Genomic DNA, 25,265 nt, shown 5'->3' on the forward strand with positions numbered 1-25,265 from the left:
AGAGCACCCCTTCCTATTTCATCACCTTTTCGTTTCCTAATTCCCATCCCTTGTCCCATTGTCCCTCAGGTTAATGATGAAATAGGCTTATATGTATGGCGATGGCACAAATGTCCCAAATGGAGGATACCGTGCCTCTGGAGCGGGCCTTCTGATAGAAGGAAGGAAAACGGCCTTTTCAACCCGTTTCTGTTCTAGCGATGGCTATCAACTTCTAAATATACATGGATTGTATATGTAGAGCAGAGAAAGCCGATAGAAAGATACAAAGGAAGGAGGACAGGGACGGCCAGGGATTGAACCTAGGACCATCTGCGAATCAGAGGCGGCAGCCACCAAACCACCAATCCCACCAAAAATAAATATTTAAAATGACAGAAACAGAAAACAAAATTTGAAATCAAATTTGTTTCAGATGAACTGATACCACAATGTGATATCAAATTGCTGCTGAATTTCAATCATGTTTTCAATTTGCTGTCATTTTGTTGTTGGACTTTGCTACCCACCCAGTTTGATTAAGTTATATGCAGCCATATCAAAAAAACAGACGAATTTAGACATATTTGGAATTTCTGATACCAGAAGTCACAATTCCCGGAGCGTTTAAATACAGACAATCTGTGGTTTGAAGCTTTTTTGGAGTAAAAGTTTGGTTTGCTCTGTAATTACGTGGAATTTTGAATACTGTCGCATCACACACCACGGAATCATACTTTACATCAGTAATGCAGTCAGCAGACAATCATACTTCCCATTAGGCTGACACAAATTTCGATTTTCTCTTATGTCACCCTTCCCTCGGAAAAGTTTGGTCGGAATTCGACATGTTGAGGGGACACAAATAAATTTTTCAAGAAATTTGAAATTTTTAAAGTGAAATTGAAGTCGCCGAGAAAATTTCTTAACAAAACCAATGAGTTTGATGATTTTGCCTAATTGTTTGGGTAATTTTTCATCAAATTCATTTATTATTTATCATCCCCTCCCCTTGACGAGTCAACGAGCGAAGAGACTAAAGAAGGAAATGAGATTTTTTTCGGCCTTATTAAGATTTTTAAAAGAATATAGTTTTTTTTAATGTTCTATGAGTCGGTATTTGCATGAGTCGATGGTCCCTTGATATCAACTCATGGAGGTTTGATTGTATTTTCATAAACGAGTAGTTACCCTGTAATTGAAAGCTTTCAAAGCATTGTTTTTCAATATTGTTTTTTTTCGTAAGTTTTATGTTTATCCCCCAATTGATTCCACTTGTTGCAACAGATATCATAATGCTTATAAACAAAACATGTGACACATAAAACAAAACATTTTGTCGGTTCTGGGTCTGTATTCTAACTGGTTGAAATTCTCGTAGAACTTGGGCAAAAATGATCGTTGTTATTGTACAGTAGCAGATATCAGAATCTTCATGCGAGGATGCAATGAAACAGTTTGAATATTACCTTTATCAGATAATTTTTTTCAATGCTATCTTCATTCGAGAGAGACGATTGGATTGAAATGCTTGAAGAATTAGAAAATTAGCATCAAGAGAAGATTCTTTATTATGGTATGGTACTGCACTGGTATAAATAAAGATGTACAGTGTATCAAACAATTGTTCATACAGCGAATTTATCGTCATATTTTGTTTCATTTAAATCCTTACAACTTTTTTATACGTGAATCAAATCCGCTGAAAATCATACCCTAAGTTACCTTATATATTGATGATTATATGCTGAAATTTTAAGTTAAATCAGATGAAATTTTAAAAAATATATAGAACTTTCAGAAAATTTTAGAAAATTTTTGAACAAATTTCCAAAATAACATTATATTTCAGTACTTGATGAAACATTTTCTTTTTTGTGTTACAGTTCATACCTAAGGCTTATATACAGCTTTGTTTGAGGTTTTATATTCTCTAGAAAAATATAAGAATCTGTATATGTGCCAAGTGTTTTCAACTTCATAAAACTCTCTTATTGTAATACAGGTCAGATTCGATTATCCGGAGTCAGGTTATGAAGCTTTCCAAGCATATATCTGGCAAACGGTTTGCTGTACAAAAGCTGAAATTTTGACTGAATTCCAATCAAATTTGGCTTGAAAAAATGTCAAAATTCAGCTTCATTCAACATTTTGTTCCCCAGATACATGTTTGCGGAGCTTCAGAACCCGACTCCGGATAATCGAGCCCGACCTGTATTTTTATACAGGACATACTAAGCATATTAAGAGCAGCTCCGATGCACTTTACCTTCAATTAATACGTATTTATTGGTGGAAAATGTTTCGTAGATAACACTAGTTTACAGCATTTTTGAACTCGGTAAGCTGATGATCATTTTTGGTGTAGAATCATGCCCTGCGTTCGAAAACACGAAGGAAAAAAAAATTACAGTAGAGCGGAAATTTTTTCGACTTTCCATAGAAGGTTGACGATTTGAAATCGATTTGTGTTCTATTTTTAAGCAAAGTCGCTCACTTAAAACATCTCATTCTCCGTAATCAATGCTCCGATTGAGCTAATTTTTTTACTGTAACTCGCCTGCATATGATATGTCAAATATACGTTGAGAAAGAATTTTTAAATTGTTTTTTTTTATTGAAAAAAAATACATTTCTACATATATTTTTGGACATTTTGCTGAAATTTAAGGTGATCGTCCCTAAAACTCCTCAATATCTTAAATTTCATCAATCTGACGCAAAACCTGCATTCAGATGATCGAATGGTATTATATTCAGCTGTTAATTTATGGAAAAGATTTAAAATTTGTTGAACAAAACGCAAGATATTTGAATTTTATTAAATTTCATATTTTAAAAAGTTGTAAAACTCGATATTGAGCTAAAACTCAAAAACTGTTCTATTTTAATTTTTTTGAAGCTCGGTTTCGAAATCAGCACTAAATTATGCTTCAAAAATTTTGGTCGTTGACAGAAGTTCACGACTTTCGTTTTATTTTGTTAACTAGTGTTATTTGCAGAAACGGAGAATTTATCTTCTCACCATACACAAATTCAGCTCATTACTACAAATCTAGTATTTCACCGATTGTGTCCTATTGACTGAGTTAATAGCGGAAAATTTCGCAAAATAGAGCCCCCTGTCCAAATGATCCCGCACCCTACTGAATGAAATTATTCATCATTTAAAATTAAACTGGTTAGATAATTCATTGATCGTGCCCGGTCGTGTGCCCAGCGAATTAAATAGTTTGAACAGACGCAGTGAGCCTTGACGTTAATCTTCAATAGGTAGGGTCTGGGACCATTTGGGCAGGAGCACCTATTTTGGGCACTTGCTGCTGTAGCTCAGTCAGTTTTCAGCCAATAGACTTGAGTTTTGGAATACGATAAGATACGCACAGTATCTAGCCGTGAACAAAATTTCATAACAATTGGTTTAAATTTGACTGAGTTATAGCAGCAAGTGCCCAAAATAGGTGCTCCTGCCCAAATGGTCCCAGACCCTACATAGATTTCGGCTTCAGTGATTTCACAGCTTACTTCGATTGGTCATTTAACACGGTTTGACCTGTGATGCCCTTTCGCTTAAAAACTCGCGTAAGCGCTTGAATTAATCAAATTTAATTAATATTAAATTAATCGTCGAGCATGACGAGTTACTTATAGGTGGTCAGTTTTCGAATGTCTTTTCTTTTAAGATCCGCCTAGCTGTTGCTAATGAATCAACTTCGCGAATTTATTGTGCTTTGTGCTTTGAAGTTAAAAGATAATGTGTGTATCGCAGAAATGGTTAATTGCACTTCCGCATAAATTTTCGAGTCTGCAGATTTTAGTATCCAACCGTGAATCGCGAGTCATAACTCATTCACTGATCTACGCCAACAATTCGCACCTTAATTTTTGTCTTCAGCGACTTGATTGATTGATTCTTGTTCTCGACGACATAAAATCACCACCGCCTGAGATCGGTTTCCAATGTGGATCATGAAATGAAACTGCTCCCAAATGGTTGCCATCACCGATGGTTATCGTTTTTTTTTTTTGCTCACTGATCTTCATCCTTGTCTTCATCTACAAAAAGGCATTTTTGCAAACATCATTGATGTTCAGTTCATGTTCCGCTTCACCGGCTCAGAGTCAAGAACGAGGATATAATAATATCCTTGTTTAGATTGGCCGAATGAAGAGGATTCCGAATCATGCCAACTCATGGTAACCCTGACCCGTTAGCACTTCGGCTACCGGTGTGGTCGCCGCCAGCCGGTAGAGGAAAACCATTATTATACAATAATTCTGCATGAAATAAGGCCACTTGACTGCTCTGCAATTTTGCACACGAAATCAAGCCATTAGGATGCAGTTTGTTTATATTAGTCCTTGAACTTGTAGATCTGACAAGGATTGTGCTTCGCCTTCGTTGCCATAGTAACTCATTTATCGTTTGTTCTGTTCAGCTCGTAGCATGCCGCACTTACCATCGCTCGAATAGCCCAAAAGCACGGTTGCAACCACGCTGGCTACTAGGATCTGCACATGCAGCGCCATTTCTTATAGAACACTAGAAAACGCCGACTAATGGTGTGTTGCAAAACACGATTTGTACTGATAGCTGACGGCTTAGTTTAACTCGGTCGTACGCACTTAATTTATCTCTGGTTTCACTTTAGAAGCAATAAATTCACTCTTGATTGGCATTGGGCGAACGGAACCACGTGCAACTTTGATTTTGATCCACCTCACACTCTCGCACCGAATCCAGTCCTAATTAATCCGATTTTCCAGATCACCGATCACAGCAAATTTCTGCCATTCCGTATAAATTTTCCAGCTGGAACCAATCGCACATTCACTAAAACACCAAGATCGAATCGGTTTTGTGGACTCTGGTTCGCGATTTTTTTTTTATTTCGACAACCTTGTTCTTCTACTGCTACGAACGAATGCGGACTTGACGCGAAAATTCCGAAACCTCAGTAGGCTCCTTTTCGACAGTGAACGTGAGGAGTCGCGGAGAAACTACCCCGATTGCTGCGACTCGTAACGCGATCAATTTGCGACTGTTTTCCGAGCAGCACCAGCAGGGGCAGTTAAAGTGTTTAAACTGAACCGACTGATCGGACGGATCGACCGACTACAGCGTGTAAGCGATCGCCGCCGCTGCTGGGTCGTGGCCTATTGGTAGACCCGCCGCGATCATGCGGAGTTCTTTGGGTACGCCGGTACCCCAACATGTTGTTTTTCTTCTCTTGCTGGGTTGCGGTTGTGCGTATAGCGTGAGAACGGTCGGCGGAACTCGCCGATACCGCGAGAGAGAGAGAGTGAAGATCGGATAAAGAGAATAACAAGACGATGGGAACTCAATGCAGTTTGTACTAGATTTGTTACTGATCGCTTTATTATGAAAAGTACTGCAATCGAGCATTGGAGAAGACACTCAGTTGATTTGAACTAGCGTAAATGTCTGCAAATGTTTTAACCGTCTATTGCTTCCTTACCGTAGGATGTGAACACAGATTAGTGACATTCCCCTGGCCTGTCTTTCCCCTACAAAGCATCAGGGATAGCAAGCATCATGACGAGGTTGTCAGTGAAACTTTGTCTCAGTAAGTCGCCTTCACCGTGATGTCCCTATTATGTCAAGTTATTCTACTGTAGTTTGCTAAAATTACTGAAAATGGATCATTCCAGCAAGTAACTTGATATTCTCTCTTACCATTATCGGTCTGCAGAATCACTGGTGAGCTCATTTTATACTAAACTAGCTGTCCCGGCAAACTTTGTCTTGCCCGGTGGTGGTGGTTTGACAACTGTTAAGCTCAAAATAGCACCGCACTCTAGATCGATTTCATTTCGGTCGTGTTGATTTCCTTCCCAGCTCATGGAAAACAGTTCTTTATCAATTTTATAATTTTTCTAGTGCATATTTGTAACTTTTTGTACATATAAACACAGCCACCACGAATACGAACCGAACCGTGCGAGAGTCATGCTGATCGGTTCATCCGTTCTTGAGTTTTGTTGCCTCAAAGGAACTTCAAACTCATTTTTATATATATAGACTAGCTGTCCCCGGCAAACTTTGTCTTGCCTACTGCGTTTTTCGACGTTTCAAGACCAAGTTCGTGCATTGCATGGAAAGCCGGTTTTCAGAAAATCTGAGTTTCTCCATGTTTTTTGCCTCATAAACCTTCCTTGGGTGAAAACTAACAGAATAAAACCAAGATGACCCAGATCGGACCTGCCGTTCGCAAGTTATGCGCGGTTCCACGTATGCCACTACCAATGACTGTTAAAGATCACGTCCACGGCGATCGCCTTCCAAAAAATGTGTTTTGCCTCACCTCTTTTCGAGCACAAATCTGAAGATCCGTTATAAGGAACGATCTGAAAATAAAATGCTACTCAGTGTTCATTGGGGCTAAGCAAGCTATGTGCTACATTTTCATATAATTTTGTATGATGGATCTACAGATTTGTGCTGTAGAAGATTTGAGCCGATTGTAATCTAACAACCGTGTCCTAAATAGTATTGGAGAACTCACTAGAGTTTAGGCTATTGTAGGCCATCGGGTCTACGATGATTTGGATTCATAATTATTCATACTGCCTCATGAAATTAGTGTCTGCTTCTAGATCTCGAAGAACTCCTTTGAGTACCGAATCATCAAACGTCCTTAGTCTTCTCTAAAAGCTTTTTAATTTGGGTTCATACCCACGCAGACTCGGACATCTAAGTTCTATCAAAAGGTGGGTTCAATGACTGCCTAGGACTAGGAATATCCTCTTGAAACCCCCTGAAGCTCATCTGGAACATCCAGTAATCCATTTGAAAACCCCTGAAACGCCTTGAACCCGCTCTCTAAAACCCCTGTAGATCTCTCCTGAAGTACCCTTGATACCCTATGAATACCATGAAACTCACGGGAATACACTGAAATGTCTTGAAGCTCTTCGGGCAACCCCATGAAACTCCTCTAAAATCCGCCTGAAACCCCACTGAAGCTCACCTGAGCATTGAAATACCTATGAAACCGCCTTGAAACACCTGTAGCATATGCAACGCTTTGATGTGCTCCAAAACCTCTCCTGAAGCTCTCCTACTTACCTTACCTTATCGATCAGATTAAGGCTTGAGTGTCATTTGCTGTACAACTTCTTCTTCTTCTTTATCGCTTCAATTTAGTGTTCTTTGAGAACTTCCATAGTTATTAATTGGCCAAAATATATGTACGGTGGGGAGGCTCATCGTAACATCCTTCCATTCGTGAACCCGTATGACCTTCTAGGGTTCCTCTATGGAGCCACCATCATGATGGACTGGTTCACCGGGCTCCACGATGTCTAGCTAGTAGAGCTAACTTCACCGCGGGTCTTCGGAATACTCCTGATGCAGTGCGTAGTTGTGCTTGACGTTACTCGTCCGTCTCTCCCAGTTTGTCTATACGTCCGCGAACCCATTAATGACGCGCCGTTCCACCAACTACAAGAACCAGTACTTTCAGGTTCCGCGTTTCCGCAAACCATTTGGTCCGTACTCGTTAATCGTTAACCCACCTACGCCAGAACTCGTCGCAAATCGATTTGGCCAGTTAGTTTCCAGCTACTGCGCAAGTCTCTTCGTTATAGCTAGGGACAATGGAAATTCGCGGCAAAATATCTTAAATTTCGCGGGTCAACATTGCGAATTTCGCGGTGATGTCGCGGCACCATATTTTTGGTCGTATCGTGGAAGAAAACACCAATTTTGCATGCGTAATGAATAATTCACTTAGATTTTGCGAAGCGTGATCATAAATTTACACAAAAGTAAAAAATTTGATGAAAAATCAAAAAAGAAGTAGATGAAAAATGCATTAAACTTGTATTTTGCCGTATCCAGAACCGCAAATTATTTTATACTGCTTAAAGTTATCAGCTTATTAATGTTTAAAAATTTAAAATTTGTGGAATTTTGAGGTTATTTTCTAAATTTTGTCAGATTTTGCGTCATTTCGCGGGATTTCTTCAATTTCGCGACCACTGATCAATTTCGCGGATTTCGCGGCTTCCGCGAAATCGCGAATTTCCATTGTCCCTAGTTATAGCATTGGCTCGGATGGCAGAATCTTCAGGCCATTGGAGGTGTCGAACAGAAAGTGGTTGGGCGTGAGCGAATCTTGAACTGCGATTTAAGAGGGATGTAGGTGAGAGGCCTGGAAGCTTGACGACGTTTCGGTCAATGTTCTCTACTTTAATGAAGGAAAGCTGAACCCCGAAACCACGGAATTTGTACTTGGAATTCAGGGTTTTTGCTCCACTTTGAGGCGATACCCGTCAATCTTTGTCGGGACCCATCTCCAGTCTTGAGGATCACTCAGAGTCAAAATTTCGCCCACTCGAACCGCAACGAACTTCTGGAACCGGCAATGATTTGATGGGATCCACGCTAGTACGGTTGTTGAATCAGTTCACAGATATCGTTTAGACACCGGAAGATTTAAGGTATTGAGCAACGAGAACAGCAGTCTTCAACTCTAATCGCGGAAAGGAAAAGAGTCTTCAGGGGCGCCACTCTGCTTTTGGATCCAACAAGAGCTACTTGAACACCAGTTTCACTTACTAATCGGTTGTATACGATGTAGCAGTATGCTGTTTTGTTAGCGTCAAAGAATACGTAGACCTCTGATCGATTGCCATTGCTGGAAAAGGTTGTTGAGTTGGTTCAACCACACTCAAGGCACTGTGCTTCAGAGCAGATCAAAAGACCTTGTTTTCGTTGATCAGCTTGAACTAAAAATATCTTTATTTAATACTAGCTGTCCCCGGCAAACTTTGTCTTGCCCACTGCGTTTTTGACGTTTCAAGTCCCTAGTCAAGCCCAAGTCCCCCGTTCAAAATGCATGACAACCCGATTTTCAAAAACTCTAGATTTTGCCATGTTTTTTGCCTCATAAACCTTCCTTGGGTGAAAACTAACCAAACAAAACTTAGACGACCAAAATCGGACTATCCGTTCGCAAGTTATGCGCGGTCCCACGTATGCCATTGCATTTATATATATATAGATGTTTGTGTTACAACTTCAATACAATTCACTTACAATTATCAGTGCCGTAATACTCTTCAAAAATGGTTTCAAACCGCTCTACTTCGAATCTGTTTCGATTAACTTATTTTTCAATTTACTTAACTCGCTTCAACTGAAGGAGCCCACCAATCTACCTTCCTCCTTTGTTATAAATTCCATCCAACTCAATAGCGACTGCATTGATCTAGGGTGACCAGTATTCACTGGCGCTTCAACACTCCCCCCCAGTAATACTTCATGCTCGATGAAGTTTTACTAACTATTCTTCATAGCGCGCTCTGGTTACCCTATCAGTTTCTATCTTGGTGCAATAGAGGATGATGTATAAGCTTGCACCTGTCTTTCCCGCATTCATTCGCATTTCTGCAAACTCTAGTGGTGTGCCGACCGAGGCAACATCTACACAATTTCAATTCTCCTAGAAGCCTCCAACGGCGACTCACATCATACGATTTAAACTCCTCGCAGTCCTCAACGTGATGGTTTTGTCTTCTGCAAATCAGACAGCTTCTATTGTGATCGGACGAAGTCCAGTATGGACGTGTTCCATCTTCAGAACACGAATCATCTACTGGAAATCTAGATGTGTGTCGCTCTATTCCAGTGTGAGTTAGCTCACAGGCAGCTTCAACCCGCTCATTCATGAACTCGTACAACGTTTGAAGTGAAGACGGAGAATGCTCTCGCTTGTACCGAGCCCATTCGAGTTTCATTTCCCCTGGTAATTTTGACTCCAATTCGGCCAACAAAGTTGGGTTCCGCAAATGTACCTGCTGATCCATTGCTATCAGGTGATCATACAAGTTCTGAATTGCCATTCCGTAATCTATGATCGTCTCCAAATGATCCATCGTTGGCGGAGAGATTTCACGTGCTTTATTTATTAGCGAATTGACCAATATTGACGGTCTACCATACAACATCTCCAGTGTTTCCATAACCTTTGGCACCAGCTCGGGCACGAGCAAACGGCTACGTACGTATTCTAGTGCTTGCCCTTTCACACACCTTTGCAATCGCACCAGATTTTCGGAATTGCTATAACCAGAAGCGGCAGTGGTGTGCTTGTATTGGCTGTAAAATACCGGCCAATCTTGAGGATCTCCCGTAAAAGTGGGCAAATCCGCCGACATAACCTGGCGCGCACAAATTTGCTCCGATGTTGGCGCCGCATTTGATGTCACAGACACCGAATCGTTTATCGAAGAAGCGTACTCAAAGGCATCTGGAGTATTTTCATTTTCTATAGTGCTCACAATTTCATCTGAGTCGAGACAGTTGAACTCGATCTCATCCACATCTACAGCATCGAAACCTACCCTCAGTTGTGACCTGAGTAGGTTGTATCGCTTCCGTGCAAACGATAGTTCCACCGTCTCAAGATCTGCGATTGCCTTCAGTTTGATGAACTGCTCTTGCTGCAAAAATTCCAGCTGAAGCTGCAATACTTCCGACGGTGTAGAATTGCTCATCCGCGCGTTCTTTCCCGATGCATTTCGTTCATAATCCTTGCTGGACGGCTGCGTAGCTTTTATTTTGGCTCCGTTTTCTGCATTTCTTCTGGTATGTAGTGGTTACTGTATGATAATTTTCAAGTTTGTTAAGTTGGTTCAACCACACTCAAGGCACTGTGCTTCAGAGCAGATCAAAAGACCTTGTTTTCGTTGATCAGCTTGAACTAAAAATATCTTTATTTAATATGTTTGTGTTACAACTTCAATACAATTCACTTACAATTATCAGTGCCGTAATACTCTTCAAAAATGGTTTCAAACCGCTCTACTTCGAATCTGTTTCGATTAACTTATTTTTCAATCTTCAATTTTTCAATGGCTTCGTGGTCGTGCGGCTAAGGTCACCAAGCCTTAAGTCGCATCGTGCTAAGGAGCGCGGGTTCGATTCCCGCCGCAGCTGTCAGGAAATGTTTTCGGCTGTGCCACTGGGCGTTGCATGCTAGTCCGTTGTCTAGTGTCGTGCTTCCTTCAAAGAGCAAATAGCTCACTGGAAGCATTAAACGTGTCCGTGTCTTTAAAAAAAAAAAAAAAATTTACTTAACTCGCTTCAACTGAAGGAGCCCACCAATCTACCTTCCTCCTTTTTTATAAATTCCATCCAACTCAATAGCGACTGCATTGATCTAGGGTGACCAGTATTCACTGGCGCTTCAACAAAGGTCGTGGAGAAGTATAGCACCGTGGAATCCTTAATGTGTGCAACTGATCGAAACATCGGTGTTTTTAGCCCTCTCCAAGGCCAATTTCTTCATTGGATCTCCCGATTCTTCTTCAATACCTTGTAGAATCACTCCGGATTTTTACAGGAAATTACGAAGCTCATATCCTCCCCTTGAGTGAACGAGTTTTACCTCATTCACGACTTCTATAGCTTCCTGGACCGTCTGGAAGCTGTCCAGGTAGTCATCCCCGTTGTGGTGCTTGGTGTTGGCGGCCGTAGCTCGTGGGTATTGCTCGGAAAATTCTGCGGTGTTTAGGTTTTTACAAATTGGGTTGATATGGGCGAACATGTAGACCCAAACGTTGCAACATCCATCACATATATCTTTATATCTTCTGAGTTCCTTTTGAGTCGCCCTGTGCGCGTAGCCCTTACGACGTATTTGATCTCCGATCTGCTGCTCTTTTGCGAATTTCCTTTCCAATTCCTCCAGTCGTCTAGTCGTCATCGGGTAGCTGCCACGGAATCTGGATTATCTGTTTGCCATAGCAGTCACATCTCGAAACAGTCACTAATGCGTCGTGTCGTCTGCTCGAGAATCATCCTCGCTCGTTTATCTTCCTCCAAGTCGAGGGTTTCACTGTGATTGAAGAGTCCGCCATTCTCCAATGCGAAAACATTCCGCAACTGTTCGTTCAATAGGTGATCCGTATCCGCAGCTTCCAGCTCTGTCACCAGCACACAACACCAGCATAAACGGTCCACCCTAGGCGACTATTTGGAGGTTATCCAAGCCAATCAGAAGCTCTGGCTGAACATTTTCATAACTATCCATTGGGAGACCGCGGAGCTATGTAAAATGCTGAGACAATTCTCCGTAGTTGAGCTGCTTACTGGGCAGAAATAGACAGCTGACTGTCCTGGCTTGACGAAGATCGACCATCTCAGACAGGCAGTATACGGAACAACGCTTTCGTTTTCGGAACAACGCATAGCTGACATAGTGCGTCGATGAAGGAGAGTATTGTGCTTCAGTCGGCACCCATCCACCATACAGCCTTTCCTGCAAGTAGAGAAGGCATAGATGCACTGATAAACAGCTCCGCGAACACATCTTCAATGAAATGTTAATGTTCATGGATCCCGGCACTCTCTCTTCCTTTCTGCTTTCTGCTTTTCATGCTTATATCTCTTCTCGTGGACTGGAAGCTCGAAACTCATTGCACTCCCTGCATTGGCCTGCTTTTCCATGAAACGCCCAAAGGTCTCTAAATCTGCCAACGGTTGTTGGTACTTAAAGGAAGCCCACTCCATTTGCATTGAGCCTGGGTGCTTATCTATCAGCTCCTGCATCATCATGGAGTTGGTGAGATGTTGCTGCAACTGCGCCGCCCGGAGATGTTCTTTAGAATTCCCAACTGTCAAACTGAACTCGATAACCGTTTCCAATTTATCTTGTATTGGACCTGATGTACGACGAACCTTTTCGAGGAGCGATTTGAGTAACAGCTCTGGTCGACCGTAGCGTACACGCAGCGTCTCGATAGCGTGGGGCACGCTCTCTGGCAGCAGAAGTTTGCTCTCTTTGCCGTCTCTTTCTCGTGCCTAGTCAGGCACTGCTGAAGCCGAATCAGGTTTTTAGCGTTCATGAAGCCGCAAACAGCGGTCGACTGTTCATAGCTACTGATGAACATATGCCAGTCGATTGGGTTACCGTCGAATCTAGGCAACTGTTCCAAACTACCTACCGTGGTGCGGTCCGTAAACTACGTAGACTCATTTTTGGCCACCTCAGACCCCCTCAGACCTCAGACACAAACGGTGGTGCAGAGGGCCGGTTTGAAAGATTTCCGGATGGGATCGGACAAAACATCGTTGAGCAGTACTCTGCACGAAAATGCTCTGTACTGTGCTTCAATGTCAAAGTGCTCGAACCAGCGTTTCAACTGTCCAGGCGTGTCTTTCACGGGCATCGTAGCATTCATCTTGGTCCCACTAAGGCGACGTGAAACATCGTAGACTTTTGCCCATACAAAACTTTTAAAATTTGTATGGACCGTAGACTTTGCCACCCCCCCCCCCCCCCCTTCAAGTCTACGTTGATTATGGACATACTCCGTGCTGTAAGCTGTTGCGACTCAACAACGACGGATTGTTCAGCCATAGTTGGTCACTGAACTGGATCTTGCGGAGGCACGATCTCCTGTTAGCATCGATGGAACTTCCAGTTTACTTGTGGATTCGACAGACCAACCCACCTAACAATTGCAAGTCACAAACAAGCAAGCTTGCTGAATTGTTGCTCAACAATGGTAATGTTAGCTGAACAAAAATTATGCTCTACACATTACTGATCAAATGTTTTTTCAATTAAAAAAGTAGTCAATGTTCGACCTGCCTCATCGGTATTAACAATGATAAATTAAAACACTTTTTAAAAGCTTAATAAGAATTTTATTCGACAAGCACTGATTCCTTTACAAAGCAGTTTAACAAAACATTTGTCTGCTTCTTATTAAGCGGATGTATAAATAAGCATATGTTCCTGTACAATGTGCTTTACACTTGTCGAATAAACGCTTTCAGTACGTCATACTTCAATTCGCAACTTTGTTCGGATAATGGGATAAACCTTGACTAAAACTGTTAAGACAATCAAGTTATCAAAGAACCAACATTTTAAACAAATCACTAAAAAAATATAATAAAATTATGTAGCTCAACATTAAGGGCCAAGAGACGTGAGGAATTTATGTCTGTAACTATATAAACTGTGCCTTGATTATTATCTTTTTATGTTCCACTGCAGTACAATTGTACGAGACGCTTGAGTCGATGCATCGGACATTTTAGTGCTCACGTGCTTACTGAATATTGTTTCTACAGGAACCTAGATAGTCAAACAGCATTCAGAAGTTGACACGTTTCAAGTATCTTTAAACATCCTTAAGCACTTCTTGTTTCACGGGATTCCGCAAGAGTATGAGTAGATTACCTGAACAGATGCTGTGAATGCACCATGCTCCACCACATACATATTGCCATTCCTTTAAAAAAGATCTATATTGACCCTAAAAGGGCCTCAGTTTCGTCACCTCGCTGAGTGTGTTCCATCAAAGACGAGCTCTGAAAGGCGCCTGGGGTCCAATGGACCCCAGGTATCCCTTTTAGAGTTAAATAATAAAAACCTTTTTCATTTAGCAATTTGTACATTAGCTCCAGTGTCTGTAAACAATATCTTCAATTAATACCAACACTTTTTTTTGGCCGCATCCGATACAAGTTTTCTCACCGTGCGATAAAAATACTGACAGCGAAATCAAAATAGAAAGCACGTGTTTTGGGCTGAACAGTTGCAGAAGTATAAGGCGTTGTTCAGTTGATTACCACGTGCTGTGCTAAATCACCAATGTTGAACACAAGTTCAGTAGTGATCATTATTGAGTCATGAGAAGTTTATGTTTTGCTTTGGGTGCTTCAACGCACCATCTGGTTGGCGTAGATAGGATGGCGCAGATAGGAAGGCATCCTCCTCTCCTCTTCTTGGCGTAACGTCCTCACTGGGACAAAGCCTGCTTCTCAGCTTAGTGTTCTATGAGCACTTCCACAGTTATTAACTGAGAGCTTCCTCTGCCAATGACCATTTTGCATGTGTATATCGTGTGGCAGGCACGAAGATACTCTATGCCCAAGGAAGTCAAGGAAATTTCCTTTACGAAAAGATCCTGGACCGACCGGGAATCGAACCCGTCACCCTCAGCATGGTCATGCTGAATACCCGTGCGTTTACCGCCTCGGCTATATGGGCCGAGATAGGAAGGCATGTGGCTGGCAATCAACAGGTCTCGAGTTCAACATTTTTGCATTTTGTTTATTTTTAGACACTTTGCCCATGCTTAATAGAAGCTTCCTTGTACACCGTGTCCAATTAGTTCTCATACAAAATCAAATTGAATTCATTTCACATCTGTCATTAGGATTTTAAAAGTAAATAAATTTATTGAAAGGCCAACTAACACTAAACAAATTCAGCATATGTTTTAGAATTAACTGTCCTTTATCCTTCTCTGCTGATCGCTTATGTGTCGTAAGTCCATTTCAGCTGGCACGCACGCCATATCATTGGTATTTCGTCTAATTTTAACGAGTAGTGGTTTTAAGTTGAAACAAATTAGGTTCCTGGCCTCACCATTGCTAGAAGCAACTATGACCAGAAGAGAAAAGATATGAGACTTTGTATTGGTGAAGTACGAAGTCGTTTTATTCTGTACAAAATGAAACGTATTTTGATCAAAAATGACCATTTGCTTGTTTTAAAGGGATTTGTTGTGTTAAGGAAGTATGGCTGCATCTTATCATGTTGATTCACACCATTCTCACTTCTAAAACATGCTTGTATCCCTATTGTGGTAAATTTTGTCCAAATTTTACGTTTTTTGTTGTTCATCTTTAATATAACGGTCATTTTCAAGGAAATTAGCCCAAGTTGAGCTTACTTACAAATTTCTTACCATATCATCACTAAAACTTTATTGTTTTAGCCTCAGTTTATCCATTTGGTTCAATACTTGGGATAAAAACTCAAAATTTAACCTTAAGGACTTTTTTTAGCTACCGTAGAATGAAAAACTTTTCGAACATTTTTCTTGCGTGCCGGAGCACACAGATTTCAGAACACGGTAGTCTACTGCTAGTCTTATAAAAACTAATAGAAAATAAAGTTATTCTAAACCGTATGCTTTATTTAATCAGTATTATGTGGCCCTTTAATACACGCATTCATTTAGAAAATATGAATCACAGATGCGAAATAAAATTATATTTTCCTAATTTGTATTTTGTATGAGAACTTATTGGACACGGTGTATATTTGTAAACGCTTTTTACAACAAACTATTCAGTTGGTACAAAATATGTATTACGCTTTATAACTTCCCCAAATTTGTGTGAACAAAACCCGAAAATAGGTTGTACGTGAAAAAAATTCAAATGTTATTTAACATTAGGGGTGATACACAAATTATGTCACGCAAAAATCGACCTTTTTCAACACCCCCTCCTCCCTATGTCACACTTTTTATATGGGACCTCAATATTTTTTGTAAGGGTCGTCACGTTCTGCAAAAGCCCCCCCTCCCCCCTAAAAGCGTGACGTAATTTGTGTACGACCCTTTATGCTTAATGATTTCATCATAATGATGCCTGTTAAATGTCAGATTGTTAGTTAGAAATGTTTTGTGGAGGCTACACTTAATAACTGGACCCGGGTATCCCAGCGTAGTGCTGAGATGGTTGCTCAAAGACCACCTAGTGTCGCATCTGACCCATCATATCCACCAAGTTGCTGCTTAGGCACTGTACCATGGGTCATAACCTGGTTGCCAGGGCCGCCGCCGTGCGAATGGTGTAATTGCTGCAGTAGTGCTGGTGTGTAACACAGCTGCTGCTGTGCTGAGATGGCGCTGCTGTTGCACGGATTGATTAGTCCGCAGCTTCAGTTGAATGTGAGGCTGGGAGTTCGTTACGTATCGTTCCCAAGTAACAATTCCATTGCAGATTGGTTTTGTTTGATTTTTATTAAGGTTTTATTACAGCAATAATTAAAACTCACAGTTTTATGACTGCTTTTATGAAAACCATTGATAAAATGTTTTATAGTATACTTGAAGATATTCATAAAGACATATTTTAAGAGTAAACAAAACTTTCCGATATGTAAACCTTCTGGCAATCATTATTACCACAATAAAACTGTTAAAACTCTCAACAGATGGCGATCCGTTCGATTAGTAACGACATCTGTTGGTGGAAAAGCAGAAACTACGACACTGCTAGGTTTATTGCGGTCATCATAAAAGTAAACTTGCTTTCGTTTTATTTTCGCTGATTATGGTCGTCGCCATATTGAATAATTAGCTTACGTGAATGGAAAATAGTTAATTTAGCTTAAATAAGCAATAAATTGATAGTGTGTCACCATTTTCATAACATGCTCACATAAATAAACTCTCTCTGCTGAGTTTTCTTGTGATTCGAAATAGTTTTACTAAATTCAAAAATTGATTTATTTCATTCCAAGATGATAATATTCACTATTTTCGAAGCGCATTAATTTTATGATTCTGCACCCCCAATATTCACGGTAAATTCGAATGCGCATAAGTCTACCAGCACAATAACTACTGAAATATTACTTTGAAATGATCGCTTTCTACTTACGAATAATGTATTCTCCTGAACTTTACGTGCAATCGCAGAAGCTTCTCTGCATCTTGAGCTGTCATAGTTTTTGTTGAAAAAATAGACAACAACAAACGAGAATGGAACATTTTTCAGCTAGGTTTCAAAACGAGTTTATTGCTACTCTTAATGTGGTTTGCAAAACCTCTCCGAGAGTGGTCCACTTAGCCGGAAGATGCTCTTAAAGAGGTTATCAAGAGGTTTTGATGTATAAATCAGTTTTATTGCAAGTTTTATAAAATTGGTTATGAAGATCTCTTATAGATCCGAACAAAACCTAAAATGTTACTTGGGGTTGGAACGATTGTACGACCATTTCTGACCGAGCTCGCTGCAGTGTTTGGGACGAGCTTCCCACCTGCATACCACAAGCCGTTTGGGGCGTGAATTGTTCAACCCTGGATTGCAATGACTGTAGCTGGTATCACGGTTGCAAAAATTCCGAAGCTTCCAACGAACGTGAGTTTTTGTTTTTGTCTTTTCACCACACCACTTCTGACGTTGAAGCCCCAATCCTTCACGAAGGTAATTGAAAAGAGAGTAAAAATTCTCTCGTCGCTCACACTGGAGAGACGGCGAGGTTCAAAAGCAACATTTTTCCTGTGACCGGCACTCAAACGACAAAAATTCACCACGCTTGCTTATGGGCGAGTCGCATTCATGCGGCCGATGTTGACATGAAGCATCCATCAGCGCAGAGCGTGTGTTGATGATGGTGCAGTCCTTACCTCCACAGAGTAGTTGAATTTTTCTGCGTTCACTTTCAAGTATCTCACAGCGGAGCTGAAAATGAATGTCAAAAGCATTCAGTTCAGCAGAAATTCATTCAATTGAATGAGATTTTTTCAACCCTGGCTGGTATGCCAACAGGTCTTAAGGACAGACTTGTTAGATTCCCAAAATGGCCGCCACAATTTCCGACTTGGCACCTACTCACGATTTCGAGCGTACAAATCTCTTTGTAAACAAAACCAGCGCACCTGAGCTTCTTATTTGAAGCTTATTACAAGTGAGCAAGAATAGAATGATAACATTCACCGTTGTTTGAAGCTTGCTTCTTGAGATTTGTGCGTCTGAAGTTCTGATCAAGAAGTTTGTCCTTAAGAAACTGTCGGGTGAAAGCCTCTATTAGCTTGTTGATCCTCCTCCATCTTTCCAATAGAAATCTTTCCCAAAGATCTTCCATCGGTATGTTAGACAACTCTTTACCTTCTCTCGTGAATCTGGAAGCGAGCTCGTACTGCTGCCGCATCCGCTTGATTAGCTCATTTTCTTTTTCTCTACCGATTATCTCCGAATCAATTGCTGTTTCGCCAGTAACGCCCGTTGTTCGTCCTCTAAAATGAACTTTTCAGGTCGACAATGATTATGACCACCAAATGTGGCATTTTGAAACAGTGTGATAATGGAAACGTCTAGCAGGTAACCATTTGTTCCACTTTTTTCTGAGTTTTATTTCTCGTAAATTGATGAGTTGTGGTAATAAGAAAACAAGAAACGTTCTCGAGACATATAGGTGATTACAAACAGGACTTCCTTGTGGAAATTTCAGCGAAGCATCCAACCCCGCGCACCACAAATGCAATTTGAATTTTGTTTTGATTCCTTCCTTACCGTCCGAAAACGCTCGCAGCGCGCGTGGATTCCATGCACGCGATGATTCACGAGAGTACGGGCGGCGGCGGGCGAGTGAGTTCCACCTCGCCTCGTGCGCAAGCAACTCAGCTCAGTTGGTATTCTCTGGTTTTACGCCAGCGGTAGAGTAGGCCGAGTGACGATTTTTCAAGTGCCTACTAGGTACTAGTATGATGCGTTAGAACTAGGCGCATTACGTCCGACTAGCCAGCGGCGGCCTGCTGCGACGACATAGGCCTACTATTGCATGAATGAGAGGTCACGCATGTTGGCGGAAAACCCACTTTCCGGTTTATCGGTTTCTCTGCTCTAGTCGGCGGCGTCGGCGGCCGGTAGATGATGCGCCGGACCGGTGGTGCAGTAAAATGGTCAATGTTGGATGCGTTTATTGGCTTCTGGTGCTTTTCCATCCTAGACCCGTTATGAGTCAGCTAATTAAATGGTACAAGTGGATAATCCCTGGTCCGGATGAAGAACCTGCTAGAAGATGACCGCAAGAAGGATTCGATATGCCATCTACCCACACACACACCATCTTGGTTGGGATGATTGGATTGGGGATTTTTTTTCTCATCTGACTCTTCGCGCGATTAGCGGTGACTTTGATACCCCGGAAGCGACGAACCCGATTTGAATTTGAATTTTTCATTTTATCCAGAAAGGAAGATGAATAATTGGATCTTTGCGCGGATGCTGATGGTGCGGAATGACGTCTTTTAGGACTGTTGTACATATTTTTGCGAAACGCAATCAACGGATAGTTCCCAAGCGCCATTCTAACCGCTCCCCATCAGTGACGAATCGATTAAGCTAAGGGCCGCCGCCAGCCCAACAGCATTGAACTCAATCCGATGGGAATATTCTCCAAGCGATCGGGGCCGATCGCGCACGGCAGAATTCTATTGTTCGGAGGGGCGTTTAGGCCGCAGCAAAAGGTGAAAAATTCGTATCTACACAAATTAGGTAGCTTGCGAGACGGATGGAGCTCCACCTCATACAGCAGTCAATCGGACGCTCGGGCTTTCTGGCTGACTGCCGCGCTGATGCCGACGATTCGGCAAATAGCATCTTTTTTCGACGTTCATCTTCAATTTCATGATCAAGGTCTCGCGTAAGCTCGCTGAGATCGCTTGGATTATACTGCTTGGCATAATTGTAGGCATTGCCAACTTTATTTAATGATTGAAAATTACACTATTTATGCGGCACATCATTAGGTTTGGTTCAATTGCAGGTTTCCATGTTGCCATCACTTAGCTGAAGCAGACACTTATTAGTACACATTTTTAAAGTCGACGTACTCCTCAGTGTTCAAATAGTCGCAGCGGTAAACGCGCGGAAATCCAGTAAGACCATGCTGAGGTTACCGGGATCGATTTACGGTCGGTCCCGAAACTATTCATAATGGAATTATTCTTGATGTCCCTTGACATATAGTGTTTCTTCGTGCCTGAAGTATTCAACTATAGTTTGCTAAGATAGCTGGGAACAGATTGTTCCTGTGAATCACGTGATATTCACAATCTCATTTGTAGGTAGATTTATATGCGTTGTATGTAGTTAAAAAAGGGAGCTCGAATATACCAAATAACTTTATCGAAGACGCTTTATCTCTAAAATCATTTTTTCAGAACTAAAGTAATTTCGACCACGTTAAGTTCGTTATAAAGGTGGAAAGAGCGATACTTCATCACAGATAAAAATAAAGAGATTTACACGTCATGTAAACTTCATTTTAGTCATGTAAACTTAGTGGTATGATGGTTTACATGATATATCATGTAAATTTGTGTTATATGTCATGTAAACACTCAGAGTCATGCGGAATTACTTGACATAAAATGGAAGTTTACATGATATTTTATGACTTCTACATGATATGTCACGTAAACTTCTGTGATATCCCACGCTCCAAACATGTGCATCCTACAGTGGTAGGTATCAGGTATCAGTAGGTCGGCTCAAGAGGCACGTTCTCCTCCATTTGGGAAATTTGTGCCATCGCCATGAATACGAGCCTATTCATCATTTACCTGAGGGAGAGCGAAGGGAGGAATAAGGGATGGGATCGGGAAAGGGAAGGTAAGGGAATAGGGTCGACATAATCGCATAAAAGGGCACTGTAAAAAACGCATAAAGCGTAAAGTAAGCCTATAGCTACTTGCCACAACGGGTTCAAAACAACAGAACATCCTGAAGATTCAGGCTTCTTAGGTCAGTTTCACTTAATCAAGTGTTTACCGAGTACACTAAAACGCAGTTGCGTAAAAACTGAGTAGTTACATATCAAATGATTCAAAGTTCCACAGTCGGATTCTCAGCTAGGATATACAAATGAAGCAGCCTGTTGAGGCTTGTGATGGACAAAATCATAAGTAGGAAAACCTCATTGATTTATCTCAATTGCGTTTCTGCTACGAGATTCCTCAAAAGTGATGGCAAGACTCCCGCATGGGGGCATCCACAAACACTCAATTTCCTAATCGCTGCTTGACGTAATGCCGAGAAGAGATGTTGGTTTTTGAGCATTTGGTAAATCCAATTGGAAATCATTGAAAGATAAATAGGACAATCCATGCGGCTTCCAATATGGAATCGTAAGGTACGTGTTCAAAAGTATCCTGGAAATCCGAGAAAACACCCAAACAAAATTGTTTTTGAATGAATGCTTTTCCGATATAGTAAACAACATTGTGAAAACAAATCACAGTGGACTTTCCATTTTGATAACCATGTTGGTTCCCATGGAGAGGCATGTTTGCTAGAAAAACATCACGGGTGTGATGCTCGACAAAGCGTTCTAATCATTTCAGAAGAAAGAGGTCAAATTGATAGGTTTGATCTTCATACGTAGACATTATTCCCACCAAGATTTGGGAATAGCAAGGTTGCAGTTTTATCAAAACATTGTGGGGCTCGAGGCATGACACGCAAGATTGTCATTTCAATTTTACTGAAAGTAGCAAACATCGGGTCAAACGCAAAATGCGGAACCATACAGGTGTTAATTAAAACATTTACATCTACATAGAAATCCTCCCTACGAAAGTAAGGTTCTTAGACCAAAGCTGTTCTTTTATGCTGACGATTGATCTGAGCTGTCATAACCGTAGCCACTACCCAAACTAGGCACAATCAAACTCTTACAACCACAACACAGTTGAGGCTTAAGAAGGATTGCAGATTATCTCGGAGAAACACAAGGTCAACTGCACCATTGCTCCGGATAGCGCAGTAAGGGCTCCGTTTGTAGTTAGGTTTTCATTAGACTCCCCTAACCATTCATTCCTTGGCACGGTAAGCATAAAGCCGCATAACACCATGAATTAGGGATCACCTGTTTAGTGGACTCTTACCACTGGATCAGGCGATCCGTAGTGTTACTCTTAGCCAATTGAGACAACCGCTACCGACACTACACAGCTATCTAGGCTGATCGGGAAAAAGAAGCTAACATCGATGGTCAACTTCCAAACGAGCCCGAACAGCCTACAGTGGTAGACATTCGTTTAGCCGAGGCATATTTTTTCTATTTTTTTCACAACTGTAATAATTTAATGTCGAACTTGCGGGGATAGCAAAATCCATTAGCGTAGGTAAGACCCCAGGTCCGGATGGCAATTTAAACCTGGCCTTAAAAGTAGCTATTGCAGAGGCTCCCGAGATGTTCAGGTCTGCTATGCAGGAATTCCTGGATAAGGGAGTTTTCTTAGAAGTATGGAAGAGGCGAAGCCTGGTTCTATTGCCAAAGGCGGAGAAACCCCCCGGAGACCCGTCGACATATAGACCAATATGCTTAATCGACACGGCGGGGAAGGTGCTCGAAACGATCATCCTCAATAGAATGTTGAGGTACACCAAGAGCTACACCGAGGGTGTAAATGGTCTATCGAGTGGTCCAGGGATTAGAAGTCGGCTTCTTAGGTCATACCGCCCAAGTAACAATTCCATTGCTGATTCGTTTTGTTTGATTTTTATTAAGGTTTTATTACAGCAATAATTAAAACTCACAGTTTTATGACTGCTTTTATGAAAACCATTGATAATAGTTATTTATGTAACGAGTTGCAAAAAGTTGATTTTTTCAGCACGAGTCGTACATTTATCCAACGAGGCTTGCCGAGTTGGATAAATACGAAGAGTGCTGAAAAAATCGAGTTTTGCAACGAGTTCCATACAAAATTTTATGCAATGATTTTTTCATAATGCAACTCATTTGGGTTGCATAATGTTCATAATGCAACTCAAATGAGTTGCATTATGAAAATTATGCAACTATTTTTCATTATGCAACTCATTTCAGTTGCATTATGAACTAGTTCGAAAAAGTTGATCATTATGATACCAAAATGAGTTATATAAAATAGAAATTATGATACTGAATTGCATAAATTGTTTTATAGTATTCTTGAAGATATCCATATAGACAGATTTCAAGAGTAAACAAAACTTTCCGATGTGTAAACCTTCTGGCAATCATTATTACCACAATAAAACTGTTAAAACTCTCAACAGATGGCGACCCGTTTGATTAGTAACGACATCTGTTGGGGGAAAAGCAGAAAGTACGACACTGCTAGGTTTATTGCGGTCATCATAAAAGTAAACTTGCTTTCGTTTTATTTTCGCTGATTATGGTCGTCGCCATATTGAAGAATTAGCTTACGTGAATGGAAAATAGTTAATTTTGCTTAAATTAGCAATGAACTGATAGTTTGCCACTATTTAGTTTAGATAGTTTTCTTGTGATTCGAGATAGTTTTACTAAATTCACAAATTGATTTATTTCATTCCAAAATGATAATAATTACTATTTTCGAAGCGCATTAATTTTATGATTCTGCAACCCCAATATTCACGGTAAATTCGAATGCGCATAAGCCTACCAGCACAATAACTACTAAAATATTACTTTGAAATGATCGCTTTCTACTTACGAATGATGTATCCTCCTGAACTTAACGTGCCATCGAAGAAGCTTCTCTTGAGCTGTCATAGTTTTTGTTGAAAAAAAAAACAACTACAATCGAGAAAAAAAAAGAGAATAGAAAACTTTTCAACTAGGTTTTAAAACGGGTTTATTGCTACTCTTAATGCGGTTTGCAAAACCTCTTCGAGAGTGGTCCACTTAGCCGGAAGATGCTCTTAAAGAGGTTATCAAGAGGTTTTGATGTATGGTTCAGTTTTATTGCAAACTAGCTGTCCCGGCAAACTTCGTCTTGCCAAGCTGTGGTGGTTTGACAATGGACTACCAGCTTGGTGCGCGGCCACAGTTGATCAGCAGGAGTAAATCAATTTTATTTTGTATGGCGAAAAGCATCTATACTCGAATTTCTCGAAATGACAAGCTTTTACCAAAAAAATATTTGGTAGGCAAACCGGTCATCATTGTGCACAACCGCTACCAAATATTTTTTCGAATAATGTGTTCCACTTCGAGAAATACGCCTTTAGATGCTACTCGCCATACAATATTTTTGCGATTTACTTTTAGCGATTTTTCGCGCATAGAAGCTAGCGCCACATTGGTCAAGCGGAGAGTAGGAAACCAGCCAAAGCATTTAATTCATTGTTGAGATCATCGCAGCAACGCACTCTAGATTGATTTCATTTCGATCACGCTCAATTTCTTCCCGGCTCATAAAAAAATCAATATTTTCACTATTTTCATACTTTTTTAAATGATTTTCGTAACTTTTTCTGCATATAAACACAGCCACCATGAATACGAATCGAGCCGTGCAAGAGTCATACTGATCGGTTCATCCGTTCAGTGAGTTTTGTTGCCTCAAAGGAACTTCAAACTCATTTATATATATATAGATTTTATAAAATTGGTCATGAAGATCTCTTGTAGAGCCGAACAAAACTTAAAATGTTACTTGGGCGATGCCCTGCGGTCGAAATCGACCCTTACAGCGATTAAGTGGCTGTGGAGAGGAAGTCCTGTCGTGGCGTCGGTCTACTGGGTTGGATCCAAGCCCGCGGTTGGGAAGGGGTCCCCGGTAAGGGCCAGGGCAGATGGAGACCCTATTGTCAGCAACCTTCTGGTGCAGCTGATAGGGCCTGAAGGGTTGTGATACCCTTGCCTTCAGCAGGTCAGATCTGGTTGGACGTAGGCATAAATTCTTGATGTTTGCAAAACAGTTGTGCGTGGGCGTGGGGTTGACCCTGCCCGCCTTCC

At 41.0% G+C, this 25,265-nt stretch overlaps 2 protein-coding genes across 3 annotated transcripts in view; both read right to left on the reverse strand.

The window, feature by feature from the left end:
- LOC109424826 (CLIP domain-containing serine protease B9) overlaps positions 1 to 5,169 on the reverse strand; it is a 38,970-nt gene extending 33,801 nt beyond the window's left edge. Inside the window, exon 1 of the mRNA XM_019700018.3 lies at positions 4,440 to 5,169. Within this exon, the coding sequence (XP_019555563.2) occupies positions 4,440 to 4,509 (70 nt within the window). The 5' untranslated portion in view covers positions 4,510 to 5,169. The remainder of the gene's footprint in view (positions 1 to 4,439) is intronic.
- Positions 5,170 to 8,653: 3,484 nt separating this feature from the next.
- On the reverse strand, positions 8,654 to 10,847 carry LOC134287778 (uncharacterized). Of its 2 annotated transcripts, XM_062850666.1 has the most exons (3): positions 10,766 to 10,847; positions 9,044 to 10,709; positions 8,654 to 8,733 (listed from the first exon to the last, which is right to left on the reverse strand). In XM_062850666.1, the coding sequence occupies exon 2, from the start codon at positions 10,501 to 10,503 to the stop codon at positions 9,322 to 9,324; it is 1,182 nt and encodes a 393-aa protein (XP_062706650.1). In that variant the 5' UTR covers positions 10,504 to 10,709; positions 10,766 to 10,847; the 3' UTR covers positions 8,654 to 8,733; positions 9,044 to 9,321. The 2 variants fall into 2 exon arrangements, with proteins under 2 accessions (XP_062706650.1, XP_062706645.1); XM_062850661.1 differs by having other exon boundaries at positions 9,044 to 10,843.
- Positions 10,848 to 25,265: the final 14,418 nt, after the last annotated feature.

The sequence above is a fragment of the Aedes albopictus genome, chromosome 1 (genome assembly GCF_035046485.1).
Source record: "Aedes albopictus strain Foshan chromosome 1, AalbF5, whole genome shotgun sequence".
Classification (NCBI taxonomy): Eukaryota; Metazoa; Arthropoda; class Insecta; order Diptera; family Culicidae; genus Aedes; species Aedes albopictus.

Bases quoted from the DNA above. Each gene is read 5' to 3' on its own strand.
- LOC134287778 (XM_062850666.1), bottom strand. From the start codon at position 10,503: ATGAGCAATTCTACACCGTCGGAAGTATTGCAGCTTCAGCTGGAATTT.